The sequence below is a fragment of the Anoplopoma fimbria genome, chromosome 17 (genome assembly GCF_027596085.1).
Source record: "Anoplopoma fimbria isolate UVic2021 breed Golden Eagle Sablefish chromosome 17, Afim_UVic_2022, whole genome shotgun sequence".
NCBI lineage: Eukaryota > Metazoa > Chordata > Actinopteri > Perciformes > Anoplopomatidae > Anoplopoma > Anoplopoma fimbria.
This window is the reverse complement of record NC_072465.1, coordinates 25,445,685-25,466,380: the sequence shown is the minus strand read 5'-3', so window position 1 is coordinate 25,466,380 and position 20,696 is coordinate 25,445,685. Positions and strand designations below refer to the sequence as shown.

General features: G+C 40.9%; 2 protein-coding genes across 2 annotated transcripts in view; one reads left to right on the top strand and one right to left on the bottom strand.

Annotated features, from left to right (window-relative positions):
* cenpp (centromere protein P) overlaps window positions 1–20,696 on the bottom strand; it is an 85,794-nt gene that overhangs the window by 3,818 nt on the left and 61,280 nt on the right. The gene's annotated exons all lie outside the window — the stretch shown is intronic.
* Window positions 820–20,184, top strand: ecm2 (extracellular matrix protein 2, female organ and adipocyte specific). Its single transcript, XM_054616815.1, has 12 exons — window positions 820–904; window positions 4,874–5,008; window positions 5,684–5,845; window positions 9,032–9,220; window positions 11,436–12,329; window positions 12,642–12,757; window positions 12,906–13,041; window positions 13,892–14,049; window positions 15,551–15,690; window positions 16,029–16,141; window positions 17,033–17,246; window positions 18,315–20,184. Exons 2-12 carry the CDS (start codon window positions 4,876–4,878, stop codon window positions 18,502–18,504), a joined length of 2,445 nt encoding a protein of 814 aa, XP_054472790.1. The 5' UTR covers window positions 820–904; window positions 4,874–4,875; the 3' UTR covers window positions 18,505–20,184.

The following is a 20,696-nucleotide window of genomic DNA, read 5'->3' as shown; positions in this document are numbered from 1 at the left end:
ATCTGGAAATCATTTCTATTATTAAACACATAAGTTCATTCAGTTTCACTTAACCAGAGGTTTACGTTGGTAAAATCATTACTGACATTTTTGTTCTTATTCCTTTTTCTGATTGTTCTGATGATGTTAATGTTTTTATATAAAAATAATAATGTTGTTTTCCTCCTCTTATCATCATATTCACTCATTTTATAATTAATCTGATATTAGTCATGTAGTTCAGAAGTGTTTAGTTCCTTTAGGACTTTTCCTTGATCTGTTAAAGTTTTTCACATGAAGTCTTTCTAGTCGACATGTGAGTGGGATGTGTGGTCTTGTGTGACCTCTGACCTCTGAGCTGCTTCACCTCTTCTTCACCTCGTTCTGAGACTTCTCCTCTTTTATTTCCACCTCAGCAGTGAACCCGCCTTCATGTTCATATTTAATAAACATCTTGTTTTTGTCCTTTTCGTTGAGCAACATGTGAACATTTAACTTCTGCCGGTTCGCTTTACTGTCGTTCTTCTACATCCCTGCAGCGTGTTGGCAGTGTCCTCCGTCAGACAGGAAGACACATGTCAGACCTGTCTCACTCTCTTTCACTTCACTCTGTCTGTTCAATACTCGCTCGCTCTCTCTCTCTCTCTTTCACTCCCTCTCTCTTTGTTCCAGCTGCAGAACAAATCCTGACCTTCCCCTCAAAGCTCTACTAGCCCGCTCTGCTCCACACAACTTCTCTACGATCTGAGACACAAATCACACACCCACCCACGCACACACACACAAACACACACACACACACACACACAGTGTCATCACACAGCGACACACACACACCTCTCCTGGAGCTCCTGCAGAACCAGAGGAGGAGAAAAGAGGGTGGAAGAATTTGGCCTCGAGTCTTGCAGCCGCCTTCAAACTGCTGGTAAAGTAGAGTTAATGTCTGTTTGTCCGTCTCCTCAGCTCCTCCCCTCTCTGTCTGTCTGTCTGTCTGTCTGGCAATGGTTTGTAAGCCGATTCAGATTCTGTATATGATCTTCATCAAAGGTCCAAAAGAAAAGAAAAAAACATAGCTTGTAGCAGAGAGTTCTCTGCTTGATTTGGGGTGGAGGTGCTGGGTTTCCTTCTTTTCTTACTCCAGCTGCCTTTGAGAAGTCTGTACTGTTGCATGTAGTATGCCTCTTATTAGGAAATCATCATCATCATCATCATCATCATCATCATCATCATCATCATCATCATCATCATCATCATCATAACATGGCGGCTTTGACACTCTTATTCATATATCTTCTGTGCCAAAGATCGTTGGTCAGAATAAGCAGAAAAGCATGCTGGACATTATGGTCATTTTGGCATTCTGCATTTTAAATAATAAACAAACTAAATATTTTTCCGGCATACTAAATAGTACGGGAGTATGGATATTTGGAACACTAAGTTTGTTCAGAGGTGATACTTCATAGAAGTTCCAGGTTTCTTTAGGGAGTACAACAAACACAAGACTCACCACCATGTTACTACCATGTTACTACCATGTTACCACCATGTTACTACCATGTTACCACCATGTTACTACCATGTTACTACCATGTTACCACCATGTTACCCATGTTACTACCATGTTACCACCATGTTACTACCATGTTACTACCATGTCACTACCATGTTACTACCATGTTACTACCATGTTACCACCATGTTACCACCATGTTACCACCATGTTACTACCATGTTACTACCATGTTACCACCATGTTACTACCATGTTACCACCATGTTACCACCATGTTACTACCATGTTACCACCATGTTACCACCATGTTACTACCATGTTACTACCATGTTACTACCATGTTACTACCATGTTACCACCATGTTACTACCATGTTACTACCATGTCACCACCATGTCACTACCATGTTACTACCATGTTACTACCATGTTACTACCATGTTACTACCACGCACTGGTACGGAGCAGGACAACCAATGTTTAGTATTGAACAAGCAAACTTGTTGGACAAAGCAACACGTCCAGACACAAAGTCAATCAGAATGAGGAAAATTAAAAAAGATTAAACAAGATGATGGGAAAATAAAGATCACAATGCTGCAGCTACGAAAACACTACAAAGTGGTTTGATGCTCTTGACAGAAGTTATGTCTTCAGATACTCATAAAGATTTGATGATTTTAGGTGACTCATGACAGACTCTGTGAGAAGATAAACAGTGTAACAGATGCTGAAGAAACAGAAGCTAAACTGCCCATGAAGCTGGGAGGAGCAGAGCATTTTATAGACAAAGCAATAAAAAAGAAGACTGATTAAGTGATGATGAAAGTAATTGTTACTAGACTCTGGTTTTCTGTGAACCAGCTCACAGTGAGGGTGAACCTGGGAGTTGTGGAGGGAGAAGAAGTACTTTCCTCAGTGTGAAGAAGAAGTTTTTGAGTTTTTGTTACTGATAACAAAAGACGTAGTCCAGATCATAAGTCCAGATCATAAGTGGAATACTGAGTGAAACCAACAACAAAAACAAAACCTCAGCTTAAACACGGCCTGGGTTTCATTAAACTTCACACAAACAGCCTCCAGGTTATTTTTATCCTCCGCTGTTCCTGCTGGAAGTCTCTCCGTCTGTTCCTGCTCATCCAGAAACTTGAATTGCTTAATACTTTCCATTTCTCTCCCCTCCCTCCTGTTTTCTTTTCCCTCTGTCTACATACAGTAGATCTCTCTCTCTCTGCCTCTCTGTCAGAACTGAATTCTGGTTTCCTATTGGCCTATCTGAGTTGAGGTGGGAGGGTCTCAGAGCTCTCTGCCTTTGTGTTCAGACCTCCAGTCTGTGGAGCTGCAGACTTAAGTTTTGTTTTCATCTAAAAGCAAGAAGTCAATGATTAATGTGAAGTGTTAAGAGAGCGTGTGGGCGGATACTTATCGTAACGTGTAATATGTGTACTTTCCGGAAAAACCTCATGGAAGTTGTAGTTTTTGGATGCAAACAAATGAAACTTTGATCTTTATCCTGATTCACTGTTTCTACCCTCATCATCTCATTTGGGGTGATGAGGTTTTGAACTCTTGAATGTAAATGTATGCAATATATAGTGTCCTGAAAAACTACCACAATAGAACTGTTCACATTGTGTAGAAAGAGTCAGAAGTGTCTAACATCTCAATTAACTGCTGACTTAACTGTCTCTTTAAGGGAGCAGTGAATGAGTAAAGAAGGGGGATGCTTTTTGGCCAAAACTTAAAGACACAAAGAAGTCTCAGTTGGACACATCAGAAAAGATTTAGGCATCGTAGTTTCTGCAAACCACGGATACCTTGAATGTCGACGTCTTTGCAAGTTCAACTGACGTAGTACAACAAGCATTGCTTGGAGCAATGGACCTAGTTTATCGTGCGACGGACAAAAATGCTATAAGAAGAAATACATCTGTTTTTTATTCTTTATACTAACTGGATAACTGACTAGTATTCATCTCCTAACACAAAGTCACGGACGGACAAAGGTTTGTTCTTCTTAATAGTCTGTCAGCCCTTCACCCATCAGATTTTGTGGTATTTTCATTCAGGTGTTTATGTGCTAATTCAAGTTTGTACAATTAAACAATACCATGAATATGAGTCATACACTGCAGATGTTTTGGTCAATGTTAACGTTAGGAGGACTGGAACTGGAGTCTGATTACAGAAAGTAATAATTAAAGGCTGATATCAGCACCATGTACTGATCTGGGTTCAGTTATTGCAGTTTGATGAGTGCAGGATCAGGATCAGACACTGAACTGAGGACCAGGAAGATAGTCGCTCTCCTTTTAGCTCAGGAGTCTCTAACTCCTGACATTCAGGCTTTTGGGCTCCATTCCAACAAATCAGAAGCTCCTACAATTTAACACAACAGCTCCCAACATGCACTGGGGCAGAGCTACATTTTTATTATTGTTATTGAGGCCGATATAGAGAACTAGTTCAATCTGCTCCAACTATCAGGTGTGTAAAGGTGTCTGTTAGCGTCGGGTCTGCTTTAATAATGACAGGACTGCTGTGTATAGACTAGTCATTACACACACTCACACACACACACACACACACACACACACACACTCACACTCACACTCACACTCACACTCACACTCACACACATACACACACCCGACCATTAGGACCCCAGTAGAGAGCTATATGAGGGCAGCTTCAGCACTGACAGCTCTCTTTGTCCAGGAATCTCTGCAGGTAAAAACCTCGGTCTTAATTATCTACATGGATCCGTCTGTTTGGTTCCAGTTATTCAGCTGCTGGTTTCTGTAATAATTTCATTACATTTCAAACGAAAAAAAACATTGTTTCTTCTCAGGATTTTATGCTTTGATTGAAAGTTGACAGTTTAGAGAAGACTGGAAATGTTTGAAGAGAGAGAGATGGGGAATGACAGGAATTAAAACTCCATGTTTGGACATAAGTGTTAATTGTCAGCTCTTTTAACCCGGAGGCCATGGGCCCCAGCGTTTCTGAAGGTTTGATTTACAACCATGGCTGTTGGAGAGTGTTTTGGTATATTTCATTAACCTGCTGAGGAACCAGTGAAGTCTAAAGCTGGGTATTGAACCCATTTCTTTTTGTGTGTAGACCAAAATGTCTTCATTGCATTAGAAGTATACAATGTTTAAACTACATTTAAAATGTAAGCTTTTTTTATTTGAATCTGAATTGAGAAAAAGGGTTTGTAGAAAAGGATGTTTGTATCTCTCACAGTAAGGCTTTGAAATTGCTTTGGTAGCATTATCGAGAGATAACTTTCTACAAATACCCATCAATAGTGAAGACATTAATGGAGGTAAAGGTTCCTGTAATGCAACCTGAACCTGGTCTGTGCTGCTCTGCAGGGATGAGGTGGTTGCTGATGGCGGCCAGTTTGTGGCTGCTGGTGGTCGTGACCGTCTCAAACGCCCAGGCCAGGATCAGACCTCGCAACCAGGACGGTGAAATTCGCCGGGGGAAGAAGAAGAAGGACGGACAAGGTAAGATTGTCTCTTTAAGAGAAACACCGATATCTGACTGAACGATGGCTAACAAGAGGATTTTCCAGATGAGAAGATTGTTACACTGTGCATCCAGTGCAGTGTTAGCCTAGCTTAGCACAAAGACTGGAAAGAGGAGTAAATGCTAGCCTAACATTAAAAAAAGAATAAAAATCACCTTTCAAACTTCAAAGCTGTCTGATTTACATTTTGCATCTTGTTCATTAAAACAGGGGTAGACATAATTAAAAAGGAGACATTGCAGATTTAGCAGCAGTCCTGAACTTATCGTGGGCTCACCATGTTTGAACTCTCTCCTAACATTTTTAATGATTTTCTGGCCGTCACAATTAAAAATGCAGTCTTGTTTTCTAATGTTAAAAACTTTGAATGACACCAGAACATTGTAACATGTGGAATCCCACAGGGTAGCATCTCTGGCCCCCTACTGTTTTTTATGGGACTATCTGGAATCTGTTTGTGCTGAAACATTATTTTCATATATGCCACTGATTCAACCATTTTGGCTTTGCATAAGAACGTGGATACACTAAAGTCAGTCCCAAGGGAATAATTCAATAACATCAAGATATGGCTGGCTGACAGCAAGTTGTCTTTCATATGGCTTAAACTTGTCGGTTTGTCTGACTAAACTGATTTGACCATGTGTTGCAGGTCTTGGGCGGGCCAAAGCGGGGCACTCTAGACCTCTAAAGATCAGACTGTTTCCTGGTCCCAACATCCCAATGGAGCCTGGAGACAACCAAGGAAACCCTCTGATCCTGAAGTCCTACAAGAACCTACAAGAACAGCACTCCAGCTACAACGTTATCCCAGGTCAGTGCGACCAGTAACTCTGCCTTTATCCAGGTTTATAAAACCAGTTAAACTAGAAACAAACAGCCTTAAACCTGAGTTAATGAGACCAGTAACTCATCCTAACTCAGGTTAGTGAGACTACTACAGATGCTCAGTAGCTAGCGTAGCATAGAAGTACTAATGTTAGTTGACGATATGCTAACATACTCTAACTGCTAATGTTAGCTTCACAGGTTTTTATGTAGAAATGTAACGTTTAAAAAACTTGTATCTCCTTCCAACCTCTCTGGGTTACAAGTATCACTGTGACACAACGTTTAACCATGACTAGCCGAGCTCCAAATCCACAAAACCAGCCTGAAAATAAAGAGAAAATCTGACACCATTGCATGAGAGATAGTTATTGGACCCTGGTCGCAGTTTACCAATCCTATGCTATGATTGGCCAGTCTGCATTCAGGGGGTGGGACTTAGAGAAGGGTCAATTTTTTATTTGAATTAAATGTCAGTTTGTATTATACTTTAACCAACACGGAAACAGGCTGAGTATGTATCTTTGCATTTAAAACTTTGAAGTGGTCCATTACATAACAGTGGTTTTTAGTCAATAAAATCTTAATACAACAAATAAAAATCTTTAACTGAAGTAAAACAGCCCATTTTAATCAAACAAGTTGTGAGAGCAGCTCAGCTCAGCTCTGAGGCTTCATCCTGTTCACATAATGAAGCTTTATTACAGCTCAGTAATTTAATGAGAAATCATCACATTCCATCATGAACAGAAAACCATGTGTGGGTAAAGAGCTCGACAGAAAAAACAAGTCCCACTCAGAGGTGAGGACGGAGACTTTAAAGGAGGACCTCAAAGCCCTTCAGTTTAAAACAATATAGTCAGCATTATGTAATTAGAAGGGAAGGTCGTGCTGGTGTCTGTTGTCAGGAGGTGCCGGGTGATTTTTTTGGTTGTGTTTTTTTTTGCTGTTGTGTTTGGGGTCTGAGGACAAGCCTCATGTGTTCAGACAAGTAGATGTGACTGTTATGTAACAACAAACAAACGGATCAGACGGAAGTTTAGAGACAGAAAGTTACAGATTTGAGCCCGACATGATAACAAATCAACTTTGTCAATGTTACAGGATACTTAAGTGTTGGGTACAGAAGTTACACTAAATGAGCATATCTTTAGGTAAACATACTAGACTTTGTATGGTGGATGATCCTAAACCTAGTCAGCTGCAGAACCGGTAACATGGAACAAGTGTTAAACATGTTTCCATCATCTAGACGTATTTGAGGTTAGGAGATATGACATACTTTAAAAAGTGAGCGTATGTCCTCTGTAACTCTGGTGCCATTGTGCTATTGCAATGGTGCCTTGCAACCCTAATCGTTATTTATTTGAAATATACATATTTACATAATTATTTTCAAACTAAGTACTTTTATGTACATTATCATGCAAGATGGATGCCATCATCAAATGTCTAGTTTTGTCTGACCAGTATTCCAAAATGCAAAGATATTCAGTTTATAATGATTTTATAAAACAGAGAAAAGCTTTAAATCCTGTCGTTGGAGGAGCTGGAATCTACAAATTATTGGTGTTTTTGCTCGAAAAAATGATTAACTAATTATTTAAACTGTTGACAATTTATTTTTTGTCAATCGCAGAATCAACTAACTGTTTCACTGCTAGTAAAACACATGAAAATATGCACTGAACACCAGAGAACAATGGTGATATGGCAGAGTCTGATGGTTGCTATATTATTCAAACAAAACCCTGCAATTTAGCAGACAATAAAGATAATATTTTATAGAGAAAAGAAAAGCTCTAAAGTATGTGTGCCCAGCAGAGATGACAGGGTGACAGTGTCACTGTTCTCAGGAAAAAGGACAGAGATAAGAGAGACAGTATTTAAGAGAAATAACCTGAGCCTCCTAACTACCTGTGTTTCTATGGACGTCACAAAGAGCATACCATTAGAAAGGATAGATGACAGACAGGACGGACTCAAAATAGTCCCAAAGAGCTTCTTCCTGCTGTATCATAGTGGTTTACTGTCTTTCTCCATTGACTCACTAACACTCACAGCTCCGTCCTGTCCCTGGGTCTGATGTTGAAAGGTGGAGTTAATGCAGAGGGAGGAGTGGAAACGCTACAAATCACTGCTTTGTCTGGTTCTGATGGTAAAGTACAGGCCTCGGATTTGACTAGACACACAGCAATTACTGCAGCAGGGCCGGCTGCTGCTGAGGTGGATGACGTGGTCAGCGTGTTCGGTTAAAGCCGCGACCCCACGGGTTTGAATTTGCTTTGTTCTGGACCTCTGAATCACTGCCCACATTTGTTTAGTGATTTAATTACATTGTCTGCGGTCGAGCTCATTGGCAGCTGTTTCCCACGGTGGAAATAAGAATATGTGCATCATCTTCCTTCAAAAAGGCCACAAAAACAAGGAGATTTTTCCAATTTTCTTTGCTAAACACACAAAGCATTAAGCTAACTGTTCCCGCTTTGGTTTGAAGCATCCAAGTTAATAAAAAATGATGTCGGCAGGAATGAAATGTAATTTGCTAATCATGAGTTAAGGCAAGAATTAATCTCAAGGTGCAAAATTCTTCTTAAACCAAACAAAAATGGCAGCTAAGGGGGTCTTGGTAGCCAAATGGTGAAGACTCAAAACATGGGACCACAACGTCCGCAGTTTGATTCAGACTGGACCCTCTGTTGGTCAACTGGATCACGTGACTGGTTGCAGAATTCGTTATTTTGTTAATTTAAGCTAAAAAAAAAAGACTTATCATTTTGCCATCTGCTGAAAAAAGACTGTATTAAACGTCTGTTTGTGTAAACAAATCTGCCTGCCCAAACAGCCAATCTTTTATTAATGGAAACTAAGTTCACATCAGATGTCCATATAGGAGTATATGAAGGTCTTTAAACAGTCATACTTATTAAAAGTCATCAGATAGCTTACTTGCTATCTTGTGTTTAAGATTGCATCAGGCTGACCTCTCCTGTCATATAACTGATGTTCAATTATTTAGAATCTCAAGCGTATAGACCCTGAAATAGACATATTTTAACAATAACCAAATTACTTTTACTCGCATCATGTTCCACCCCCTTTGAGACCAGCTAATAAAGATTCTGAACTACAATAAACTACTGGAGTGACTGTGCCGTGTCTGTCGTTTCAGGTAAGCAGGGCCAGTGTGTGTTCCGGGGTCTGACCATGTTCGACCAGGCCGTCTGGTCTCCAAAGCCCTGTGTGACTTGTCTGTGTACCGGAGGGCGGGTGGTTTGTGACGAGGTCACCTGTCCCATGGTGCACTGCCATTTCCCCTTCACCCCCGCTGGGGAGTGCTGCCCCGTCTGCATGGAGTCAGGTAGAAACACAACATGTGGCACAACGCCATGGTGCAACATCACGAGGCGACAGAGATGAGCAATGGTTCTCACTGACAGGATCAATACATGAAGGGTTTGATTTTTACTGGAAACTTATTTTGTACAACACAGCAACAATCAGTTCTACCTGTAGCTTTCCAAAGGGTTAATTTGATCAAAAAGTAGATGTCTATTTTTTATATAAAACTCTTCATGATGCACGTTATATTACTCTATAAATGTATACATTTAATTACATTTTCCATCTCTGAGGCCTCGGCATGTTGCTTCCTGTTCCCATCATGGCTTTGAAAAATGTGTTTAGCACATTTTGGGTCAGTTCAACACACATGTTGTGAAAGTTTGTATATTGGGAGATTCCACATGTTGTTTTCAACATGTCCAGGATGGGTTTCACCTTACTGTCAATTCAATATCGTCAAAATGAAGACTGGAATCTGAATCCACAACAAATACAAAATGTATAGACAAGCTGCCAAGAAACATTATCCAGAGATGTGTGCACATGCTGGAGACAGAAGACAAAATAGAATGAGTGAGTTTATGGGGAGGTCACCTTAAGAAGTTGTTTTGTTTAATACCCCAAGAAGGAAACCTCCTGTTAGCTCAAAGTGGAAAATAGGCGTTATCTCTTAGCGAGCTGGTCAGAGCTATGGATCTGAATAAGGTAGGAGATAGGTTTGTACAGAAAGTGATGAGGAAGAAACGGCTGCTCTAAGGCCAGACAGCTCACACTGTTACAGTTTATTTACGGCTGTGTGGTGATCGATAAAACAAGCCTCGACACAGTTTCCTATGAGTGAAGTTTATACACTAGCGTCATGTAGTGAGTAGTTTTGGTTCGCGTCATCACTACTAGCTGCCATTTCTCCCTTCAGATTCATTCTCTCCCAACAGTTCCATGTTTAATGTTGGCTAGAGCAGAAAAACATATGTAGCAATCTGAGTTTCATAATCAAATTTACATCTAAAGAATTATTTCACTGGTTTTAGGCAAAATGCTTTATTTCTAAATACTGAGAGTGTCCATATATTAAAGATTATGACTTCTCTGTGCATGCATCCTTTATTGCAAACAGGCAACCTGTCTATACAACCTCAAAGTAGTTGGATTGACAGTAACTAACTCAATGCTCACAGTCATACACTGCACTGTTAATGTGTGCATGTATGGAGGTGAAGCAGGAGAAAACTTCTCTAAGTAATTTTGTCTATGATTCATCACTGAGTGCAGATGAATACAGCATTAACCTGATGGCAAAAACCATAGAAACATGTACGCATCTGTATGAGTACATTGTTTGAAAACTATGTCTGCTCTGTGTGTACTTTACTGTGAAGGAAAAAACACTAAAAGCTGTTTTATACTCAGAAGAAAAGTGTTGTCAAAGTGACACTGACATCCAACACTCTCCCCATGTCATCTCTATAGCAACCAGCGTTATCATTAGCCGGTTCCTGACTTCTGCATCTCTGAATTGTTCAGTTAAATTATCTGATGTTATGCTTACTGACTCATTTGTTAGAAAAACATCCAAACCCTCAGAGCTTTGTGGGGTTAAGAAGTTCATCAAACCAATGGAAATGTTTGAAACCAATGATACATGCCTGTGGCGTTACAGCATCTTCACTGTCAGACAATTATTTTGTCTTCTAACATTACATATCCGCGAGATGTCTTTGTTGACACACGGTTTTATGACTATAGAACAGCATAAAGTGGTAGACAGGTGAGCTAAGGTTGGTCTAAACTCTTTACACTTCAGTAGTACTTGCAAATGAAAAAATGCTGGCAGCAGAATTGGCGCAAAAAGACCAACTTTGCCTGACTGTAGTCAAACAACAGTAGTTCAGTGGGATCTGGTCCAGACTGGTCTACAGCAGCCGTCTGCTCTGTAGCTACAACAAGCTGGTCTTGTACCTGTCTGTCTGTCTGTCTGCAACACTAACACACAGCTGTCTGTCTGTCTGTCTGTCTGTCTGTCTGTCTGTCTGTCTGTCTGTCTGTCTGTCTGTCTGTCTGTCTGTCTGTCTCCATCCTGTATCTTCTCTTTTAGTTTTCTTTATTTCTTCCTCCTTCTTCTTCTCCTATTTCTTCCTTCCTTCTTTCTTTCCCGTCAACTTTTTTTCCCTTCTCGACCACCTCCTGCCCTCTGATTGGCTGCCCGGCGCCACCCTACACCCCCACCCAAGACCCTGACCTCAGCCTTGACCTTTCTGGTGACTCCCCAGTTCCCAACGACCCCGGCGAGCCTGTGACCCCGCTGACCCAGGAGGAGATCCAGCGTATCATCTGGCGGGAGGAAGAGGAGCACCACGAGGAGGAGGAACGCCTGAGGAAGAAAGATGAGGCGAGGAAGAAGAGGAGGAAGCAGAGGAAAGAGCAGGCGGAGAAACAAAGGAGGATAGTGGAGGATAAGAGGAGGGAGGAGGAGGAGGCGCTGAGGCTGCAGGTGGAGAAAGAGGAGGAGGAGTGGAGGAGGCATATTGAGGAGGAGGAGAGGAAGAGGGAGGAGGAGACGGGGAGGAGACAGGATGAGGAAGACAGGAGGCTGAAGGAGGCCGCAGAGAGAGAAGCAAGGGAGAAGGAAAGGAAGCTAGAGGAGGAAAGGCGGAGACAGGAGGAGATGCTGAGGGAGGAACTACTGGCTCTGGTGGAGGAGGATGAGGATGAGGAGGAGGAGGAGCATGAAAACACAGAGGAGGAGGTGTGGCTGAGAGGAGATGTGTTTGAGATGCCCCGTAAAGAACCTGAAGAACCCGAGGAACCAGACCTCCTCCCCGCTCCGATACCACGACCTCCTGCTGCGACGGAGGAGGAGCTGAAGGAGATGGAAGCAGAGGTGGAGGAGGCAGAAGAGGAGGTGGAGGAGGCAGAGGAGGAGGTGGAGGTGGAGGAGGCAGAAGAGGAGGTGGAGGAGGAGGCAGAGGAGGAGGTGGAGTGGAGGGATGAGGTGGTGTTAGAGAACAGAGGAGGCCTTCCTCCAGGCTGCGACATCTCTGATGTCACTCTGACGTGTGACAACATCAAACTCACATACTTCCCTCCTCTGTCCATACCGGAGCTCAAGTCTCTCAGTCTGGAGGGTAAGTCGGCACCGCGACAGGACGAGGAGAAAGTAGAGCTCCACACACTACACCACGCAGAAGATATCTTTATGACTTAAACACACACACAGTACGCCACAAGCATTATATTTGATCTGAATCAAATTCTAAATGTGTAACTGCAATAAAACAACAAAAACTTGCCTTTGCAAAGCTTATTTTTCATTAGCTTCTTGCTTCAATAACAAAATTATTCTTCATATAAACCTAAACCAAAATGAAAGACAAACAGTGAAGCTGCCAAGTTTCCTGCTCTCCCCGTGAACTGACTGAAACTCTTCTGACCTGCAGGCAACAACATCAGCAGCATCCCAGCAGAAGCCTTCAATGGCATCCCCAACCTGGAATGGATCAACCTCAAGAAAAACAAACTCACCTCTAACAGCATTGATGCCAAAGCCTTCAAAGTAAGACGCTCAACCAGTGTAACCCTTCAGAATAAAACACAACTTTATTTTCTCAACTATCTGCCTCTCACTCAATTCTAGTTATTCAATGGAGACCTCTAAAGTGTGAAGGCAGGCGTGTAAAGCAGATATATTGTGTGTGTGTCAGGGTCTGAAGATGCTAAGGCGTCTGTACTTGGACGGGAACCTTCTAGAAGCCGCGCCCGCTGACCTTCCCCCGACTCTGCAGGAGCTGAAGATCAACGAGAACAGACTGAGAGGACTCGATGAAAACAGCTTCCATGGTAACTGCCTGTTTCCCATAATGCACCTCCATACTGACATCAGCTATAATGTCCCAAAACACTCTGTCCACGACTATAGACTGTTTATAGACTCACCACTTTATTGGTCTTTCTGAACTGATAAAGTACAGTTCACTCTAACTTTTCCAACATTAAATGATACAGAACAGTCAAGGACAGCATGCAGAGACAATAACCAGATTAGACTAGGGAGCCTCATTTTGTACTTTGGCCAGCTCACTAAGATATTGTTAGCAGTTGATTGTACATCTCACAGTTTTGCCAAAAATTCGATTTGTTGTAGTAACTTTCAGACTTTGGAAACAAAAAGTCAACTGGACCCTGTGTTGAGACTTTTTTTGCTAATCTGCAGTTTTTAAGTTAAAAAATTAACCTTCAAGCTCAATTTTGATCTAATTTGTTGGAGATCTTTCAAACAGCCAATGAGACGATGGCTCTCTGTGACGTAACATGTAGGAAAACGATAATGAATGAATGAATGGTGCCCAAACTCTCCTTGATCGTCAGTCTTTCCCCTTTCTTCTTCTGCTATGAACAATCATCATATTTTGTATTACATAATTCACAAATGGTCTTTTTTACTGTAGGTTTTGTTTGGTAATCTAATTTCCTGGTGCTCACTGGCGATGTAAACCTTCACTACACTTTGCCTCTGAGCCCCGTCCTTTGACCTACAACTCACACCACTGATCCTGTGTAGAGGTTCTTCATTGTTCAGCCCTACTTTTTAATGTACAACCTTGAAATCTATGTCATACACAGTGAAAGGAGAATTTGCTGTTTTTTCCATTTTACAGTCACGTATTTCTGCTTTTTTTTTATCTTTAAGATCTGAGCAGCCTGGTGATTCTGGAGTTGGAGGGAAATCTGCTGAGTGAGGGGAATGTGGATCCTTTGGCCTTCGCTCCCCTCATCCAGCTTTCCTACCTCCGACTGGGCCGAAACCACTTCCGCACCATACCACAAGGCCTTCCCATTTCACTGCTGGTATGAAGTAATATCTGGATACATAACTACTGTATCTCTCCAGCTTTTACATTTTTTGTTCCCCACACTGGGAAACCTCACGTAGCCAGAATTTTGACTTTCTTCATAAGAGTCCAGGACAAAGTGCTTTGGTCTCAATGAAATCCAATGATCTGTTGGGTTTAAAACGAATAGCCAACTGCTGCTTTGTTGTAATGGTGCCAATAGAAAACTGACCTAAGCAATCTAGTCATCAAGGCTCAATGGTTCAATAATTTATGAGTCTTTGTAGACAACAGTTGGCAGAAATAGGTACTATACTTCAAGAAAAGCTCAATAAATGTAATAAGTTAAATCTTAAAGGCATTTAGTCACATTATCTCAGTCTTTCTGAGCAGCTGGCAGCAGTCAGTCAGGAATTTAGATTTGCTGATGCATCAGTATTTCTTTTTGGCTCAGATGTTTAAAGCTCCTCCACTGAGTAAACTCCGCTTCTACCTGTGGGAAACCAGTCCACCACCCGACTTGTAATTATGGCTTCTGGTTAACCACAAACACTGCAAACACCAGCTGCCTGCTGCTGCTTTAAATCCACCTTAAAACCAACCTCATGTTATGAACTTGGAGAGTTTCTACAAACTTTCTGCATATCCAAAACCAAATTTGTTTACTTAGGCATGTGTTGAAGATCGTGGTCTACCTTTTACCATTGGTTCTTTGCCAATTATCTCCTGGATTCCATGATTAATCAGACACTTTCACCTTTGTATATCCAAGTTTGAATTATAATCATGATTTAAGGATGATGTAGAGTAATTTAGCAGACAGCTTGTGTTCATTTGATAAGGTTGCCAGTTTAAAGGGCCAGAATTTTGGGGGATTTATCGGCAAAAATAGAATAAAATATACATAACTACGTTTTCATTAGTGTACAATCACCTGAAACTGATAACCATTGCGTTTTCGTTGGCTTACAATGAGCACTTTATGAGGAGTTGATCCTCTTCCACAGAGTCCGCCATGTTGAACTGCCATGTTTCTACAGTAGCCAAGTTAGGACAAACCAAACACTGGCTCTAGAGAGGGCCTTTCAGATACGAACATTACCTGAAGGCCATTGTATTTTCTCCAACACGTTTGGAAAGAAAGAGGTGAGCGGAGGGGTATTCAGTTGGCCGCAATCTGCATCTTCAGCACTAGATGTCACTAAATCCCAAAAACTGCTCCTTTAAAAATGTAGTTAGAACAAACGTGAATTCAGTTTTAGGGTGGATTATGCATTTAACCCAAAACCGTCCCAACAAACCACAAACTTTTCTGCCAAGATCTCTGAACCAAAAGCACTGAGTTACCACAGCAGTTTAAGGACAAACTCGTAGCTCATTAAAAAACGAGAAAACATTTAACATTATGGGATCTCTATCTACTGAGACTCTGAACCCAAATTCACGTAATTTTCCACAAGTTTCCACCAATCAAAGTATTTTCCTTTCTGATTCTGTTTCTTTTTTCTGTCGTTTAGGAGCTGTACTTGGAGAACAACCTGATTGAAGAAATCTCAGAGACAGTTTTCAATCAGACCCACAGTCTGAACGTGATTTCTCTGAGTCACAACAGACTTGATGAGACCAGGATCGCCCCGCTGGCCTGGATCAACCACAGGTCAGACCGCCCTCCATTCCCCAGGGTCACATGAATTTACTAGCTGTTTAAACGTCATTTTGGGGTCACCAATACGGAATATTTTTCATTCCACTACCATACCGTAATTTGCTTTTTCCAGCAGTGTATTTTACCTGTCCTGATGCATTACTGCTTGTTTCAAAGAGTACAGGAACATTTGTTTTGGCGCTATTTTAACAGAACCACCGTGGAAGGTTTCTCATTTCTAATTCATATTTTTCCAATCAGCTGTCATCACAGACAATCAATCACGTAAGTTCTCATTTCCATTTCCTTAAAAATCCTTCCTCCCCTCATCTTCCTCCTTCTCTCTGCAGAAATCTGGAGTCCATCGACCTTTCACATAATGACCTTTACATGGTTCCATCATACCTGCCCAGATCTCTGGTCCACCTGGTGCTGGTGGGAAACAACATAGAGAGAATACCTGGTAGGTGGAAAGCTCTGACACCTGGCTGACAAACATGATTCCTCACAGATAGGAGGGGTTTTACTGGTTAAAAAAAGCATCTACAGCATGTAAAGAGCTCTAAATTGATTATGAGATGTTATTAAACTAAGACAAATAGCAAGCCCTGACTCAGTCTGTAAATCAAGCTGCTAGACACATAAATACTTTTAGCCCTTTTCCACGGCAGGGACTTAAAAAAAGAAAATGTTCATTGAGTATCCATTTTCTCTGGTTCGGCTTTTGTTTCCACTGTTTAACACCTCCCTTGAGAAAGGGTTCCTAGAACTAAATTTGGGCGCTGCTCAGGATGTAATACTAAACCAAGTTCTAGGTACTTTCAGGAATCAGCAGCAGTGCTGGTGATTGTGATTGGACACATCAGTAAACACGGTTTTACTACTGCATCTGTACGGAGCAGGACAACCAATACCTAGTTAACTAGTTAGCTAGCTGGAGAGAAGGCCACTTAGAAGTTGTAGTCAGACGATTGATGAAGATGATGAGACGATTTTCCATCGTTTGGCAGAAATGGGGAAATATTACAGCCAGCATAGTGAAAAGTATCAAACAAGACTAAAGAGAAAGAAAAGAACACAACGCCGCAGTGGAGCCACCAAAAAATCTCCAAAGAATTCTCTGTTGGCGTTTGTGTCTCATAATCATGAAAATCAATGTCAATATTCGCCCCACCATGGTTGTCGGTCCCCAAACCCCTTACTTCATTCACTTAACAAACAGCATAAGACTCTAATAATGAGATATTATGGACATAATAATGATTTAATTACACAAATAATCCTTAGTGGACTTTACAAAAACAGATTCATGGACTCCCATAGTTACATTGTTTCCTTCCATTAACCTCCACAGGTTACGTCTTCGCCCACATGGACCCCGGCATAGAGTACCTCTACCTCTCTTACAACAAACTGGACGGGGAGGCGATCGAGCCCGAGTCGTTCTTGGGCTCGTTCCAATCCATGGTGGAACTGTGTCTGGATCACAACCAGCTGGTCTCTGTGCCATCTGGCATCAATGAGATGACCAACTTACACTTCCTCAGACTCAACGATAACAACATCAGGTATGAAGACAATGTCAACAGATGTCCATAGGGGGTTCTGGGTCCTTCTTTCTCAAACTATAAACATAAAAACTTTGTTGTTAATTTAAGTAGCAGAAGCTGCCGACAGAAAACTATAAAACCAGATGACTAAAGACAGAAAAAAATAATAATCGAAACTCAAAACAATCCTTTAAGACCAACAACAAAGAGTCCAACAACAGACCAAAGCCTGACCAGATGACTGACTCACTCGCCAGACAATGTTAAAGCTGAAAGTTCACGGAGCGTTGTCTTGACGACAAGAAACAAAACAAGTTGATGCTTGTTTCCACCTGAGAGTCACCCTGAATCACCTCATTACTCACTCTCAGGTCCCACACTTAGGTCACACACTTAGTCCAGGCTGAAGCACGGTAACATTTTAAACACTCTAACAAATATTTAAACTCCATACCATGCTGCATCTTAACTGCCAAGATGGCTGACACTCTAGGTAAGAAATTGTAACCAGCCTCAAAGCAAATACTGCAGATTATTTTAACATTATGTAATAATTTACAGCACAGCACAAACATAACAATGCTCAACTGATAACTAATGATGTTCCTGACATCTGAACAAACACAGTCAAGCTGTGACAAAAGAACATTCTTATAATAAAATGAAAATTCTGATTCAGATTTTACCATTCATTTGTTACTGCTGCAGTCTTGGATAAAACTGAAGCAATAAACTACAATTAAGATAATCAATAAATCACGGTGGACATTTTTCGAGCAAAATAGCCAAAGATTACATCAATTCCATCTTTTCGATTGTTAAGATTGGCTGCTTTATGTGATAAAAGCACACGGAATATCTTTGGATTTTGGAAAGTTGGCCGAAGCATAACATGCAATCTGAAGACCTCACAGTGGGCTTTAGGAAACTGTGATGGCATTTTTTTTTTCTGATATTTTATAGACCCGATTGATTGATTGAGAAAATAATCGTCAGATTTATTGACAATAAGAATTGGATGATCATTAAACTTCTCATTTTATCGTCTAAAGCTGAATGTAACTGCATCCTGATACTGTCTTTCAGGAGCATCCCTGACGAAGGCATCTGTGACCCCAACCACAGCGGAGACTCCACCCTGGTGGCCGTGAGGCTGGAAAACAACTACATCGATCCTCAGAAGACTTCTCCGTCAGCATTCTCCTGTGTACGCTCCGCCTCCAGTGTGGTCTTAAAACCACAGAAAACCAAGTTACCACACAAAACCAAAAACTAAAAGACACGTTTAATCCTCCAGAAACACAAAGACGCAAATATTGTGGTTTTGATTTGCAAAGAGAAGTCAAAACATTCAATTCATTCCCTTTCCTTGTCTCCTCTGATGCTGTATGTTATTGAGATGACACCCAAAATCATAAGAAATTGCTCAGAAAAAAGGCTCTCACATGATTTACAGGTTGAACATGGGGAAACCAAATTTAACTGCCAAAAGACAGCTGATGTAATTTTCCTTATTGAAATGTACTGTTCCTATCCTGCTCAAATCCTTAGACTAAACCTCTACCAGTTGCATTTAAATGAGATTTTCTTCTTCTTTGGCCCTAAAACACAGTTTCAGGTCTGGTATGTTTGCTTAGCACTGTTTCCTGTTCCACCTTAACCTGGTATGAAGACGACAGAACACCTTCAGACCTCAAAATCAAATACATCTGTCTCCTTTAGTAACATGTTAAACTCTCTCTAAAATGGAAAGAGCTCCCTGCTCATACACAGTAAAAACGAAAATGCTAATAAAGAAATGGAAAGAATTCGATGAAATGAGACCACAAGCCCAACAACATTATGTTTAACAACCTCGCCACCTTCATGTTCCACTTCTCAGCTCTGTTTCTTCTTTCTCCTTCTTTCATAAAAACTCTAACATGGAAAGGAATAGTGTGATCACATGTGACACATGAGCTCTTTGTGTTAAAGATGAGGAGCAGCATTAAAGGGTGAAGTTATAGTGAGTGCTGTTGAAGAGCTTAACCCTCTGACAGATAAAGATTCAGAATATTTAATGCCCATTTCCTCCATCTTTTACATTATTTATGTGCACTCCAGTGGACTGGATCAGGCAGTAATTTGCTCTGGTGCAGTTTAACCAGATTTCTATGGTGACGGAAGTTATGATTTACAGTTCAGATTTCTCCCATTGATGAACCCCCAACAACATACGCATCAGGACATTTCAACATATAGAGTGAAGCTGGGCCACGTTCGTATTTATAACTGTAGTTACATCCCGAGAACTTCTATTTCACCTTGTTCCATTACTTAATAGGAGACTATTAAATGCAGTTTCTGTGTTTACACGGTTTCAAAAGCTTTCCTATAGACTTTCATGGCGATGGTTACATTTATGTGGACCATGTAGTTTGATAAAACAACCCTCTAACAAATGCTTTTAAGATGTGGAAGGAACCATCGGCTCCAGATTATTTCTTTCAGACTGTAAATTCAAAATTTCAAAGTTTTCTTTTACTGATGTCCTCAGTATTCCTCAACACAGAACCGTTATTTAACTATACTATACGTCTATGTTTATGCTTCATTTATCAACCCGTGTAACTGGAGTATAATGTATTAATAACTCAACATCAGCACTGAGAGTGAATAAAAGAAGCTTCTGCAGGTTGGGAGAGTAAGTCCTTTATGTATGAGTGGGGAAAATGTGGATTAAATGCTCTTGTATTGCTTTCTGATTGAACCGTTGCTTTGAATAGCATTGACCAGAGGTACAGTGTGCCCAATTTAAATTTCAGTTACAGTTAAAAACTGTTATACATTTGCCCCTCACTTTGCTTTTGGCTGGCCAACATGCATAAATTATACGACAAAATGTCTTTTTGATGTGTCAATAATCATATACTACAAGTTAACATAATGTTATGATGGAGAATTCAAATAAACTTCACAATGTTCACATTGCTGTCTGATTGATGAACTCCCACCTACATTCACTAAGTCATATGATAAAGCAACACTGGTAGTCATGTTCATTATGTTTCAAAATGCATTATTGTATAATTAACCAAAAGGTCTCGACAGGCCGTGATAAGTGGTTATATCATAACTCAGGTGTGCTTTTTTCAGGTTCCAATTCCGTGGTACACAGAGCTGGGGACTCTGTTCTCATTCTCAGGTTGAAGATTGAAAGATTGTGGTTAATCCCAACCACAATCTTTTCCTAAACCTAAGTGATGCCAAAGGGCGTTAAACTAGCATCTGTTTGTGACTATTTGGGAATGATAACGGTTTGGGGGAACACAGGAATGACCCCTGATGGTAACACTGTTTCTAAACAAACTCACACATATCTATAGAATTACATATTAGATTTTCCTGAAAAGGTATTTTGGGACGATTTATCAGATGGATCGCGCCTAAAATGAATATGCAAGGCAATACACACGGTTCTTGTTGTTG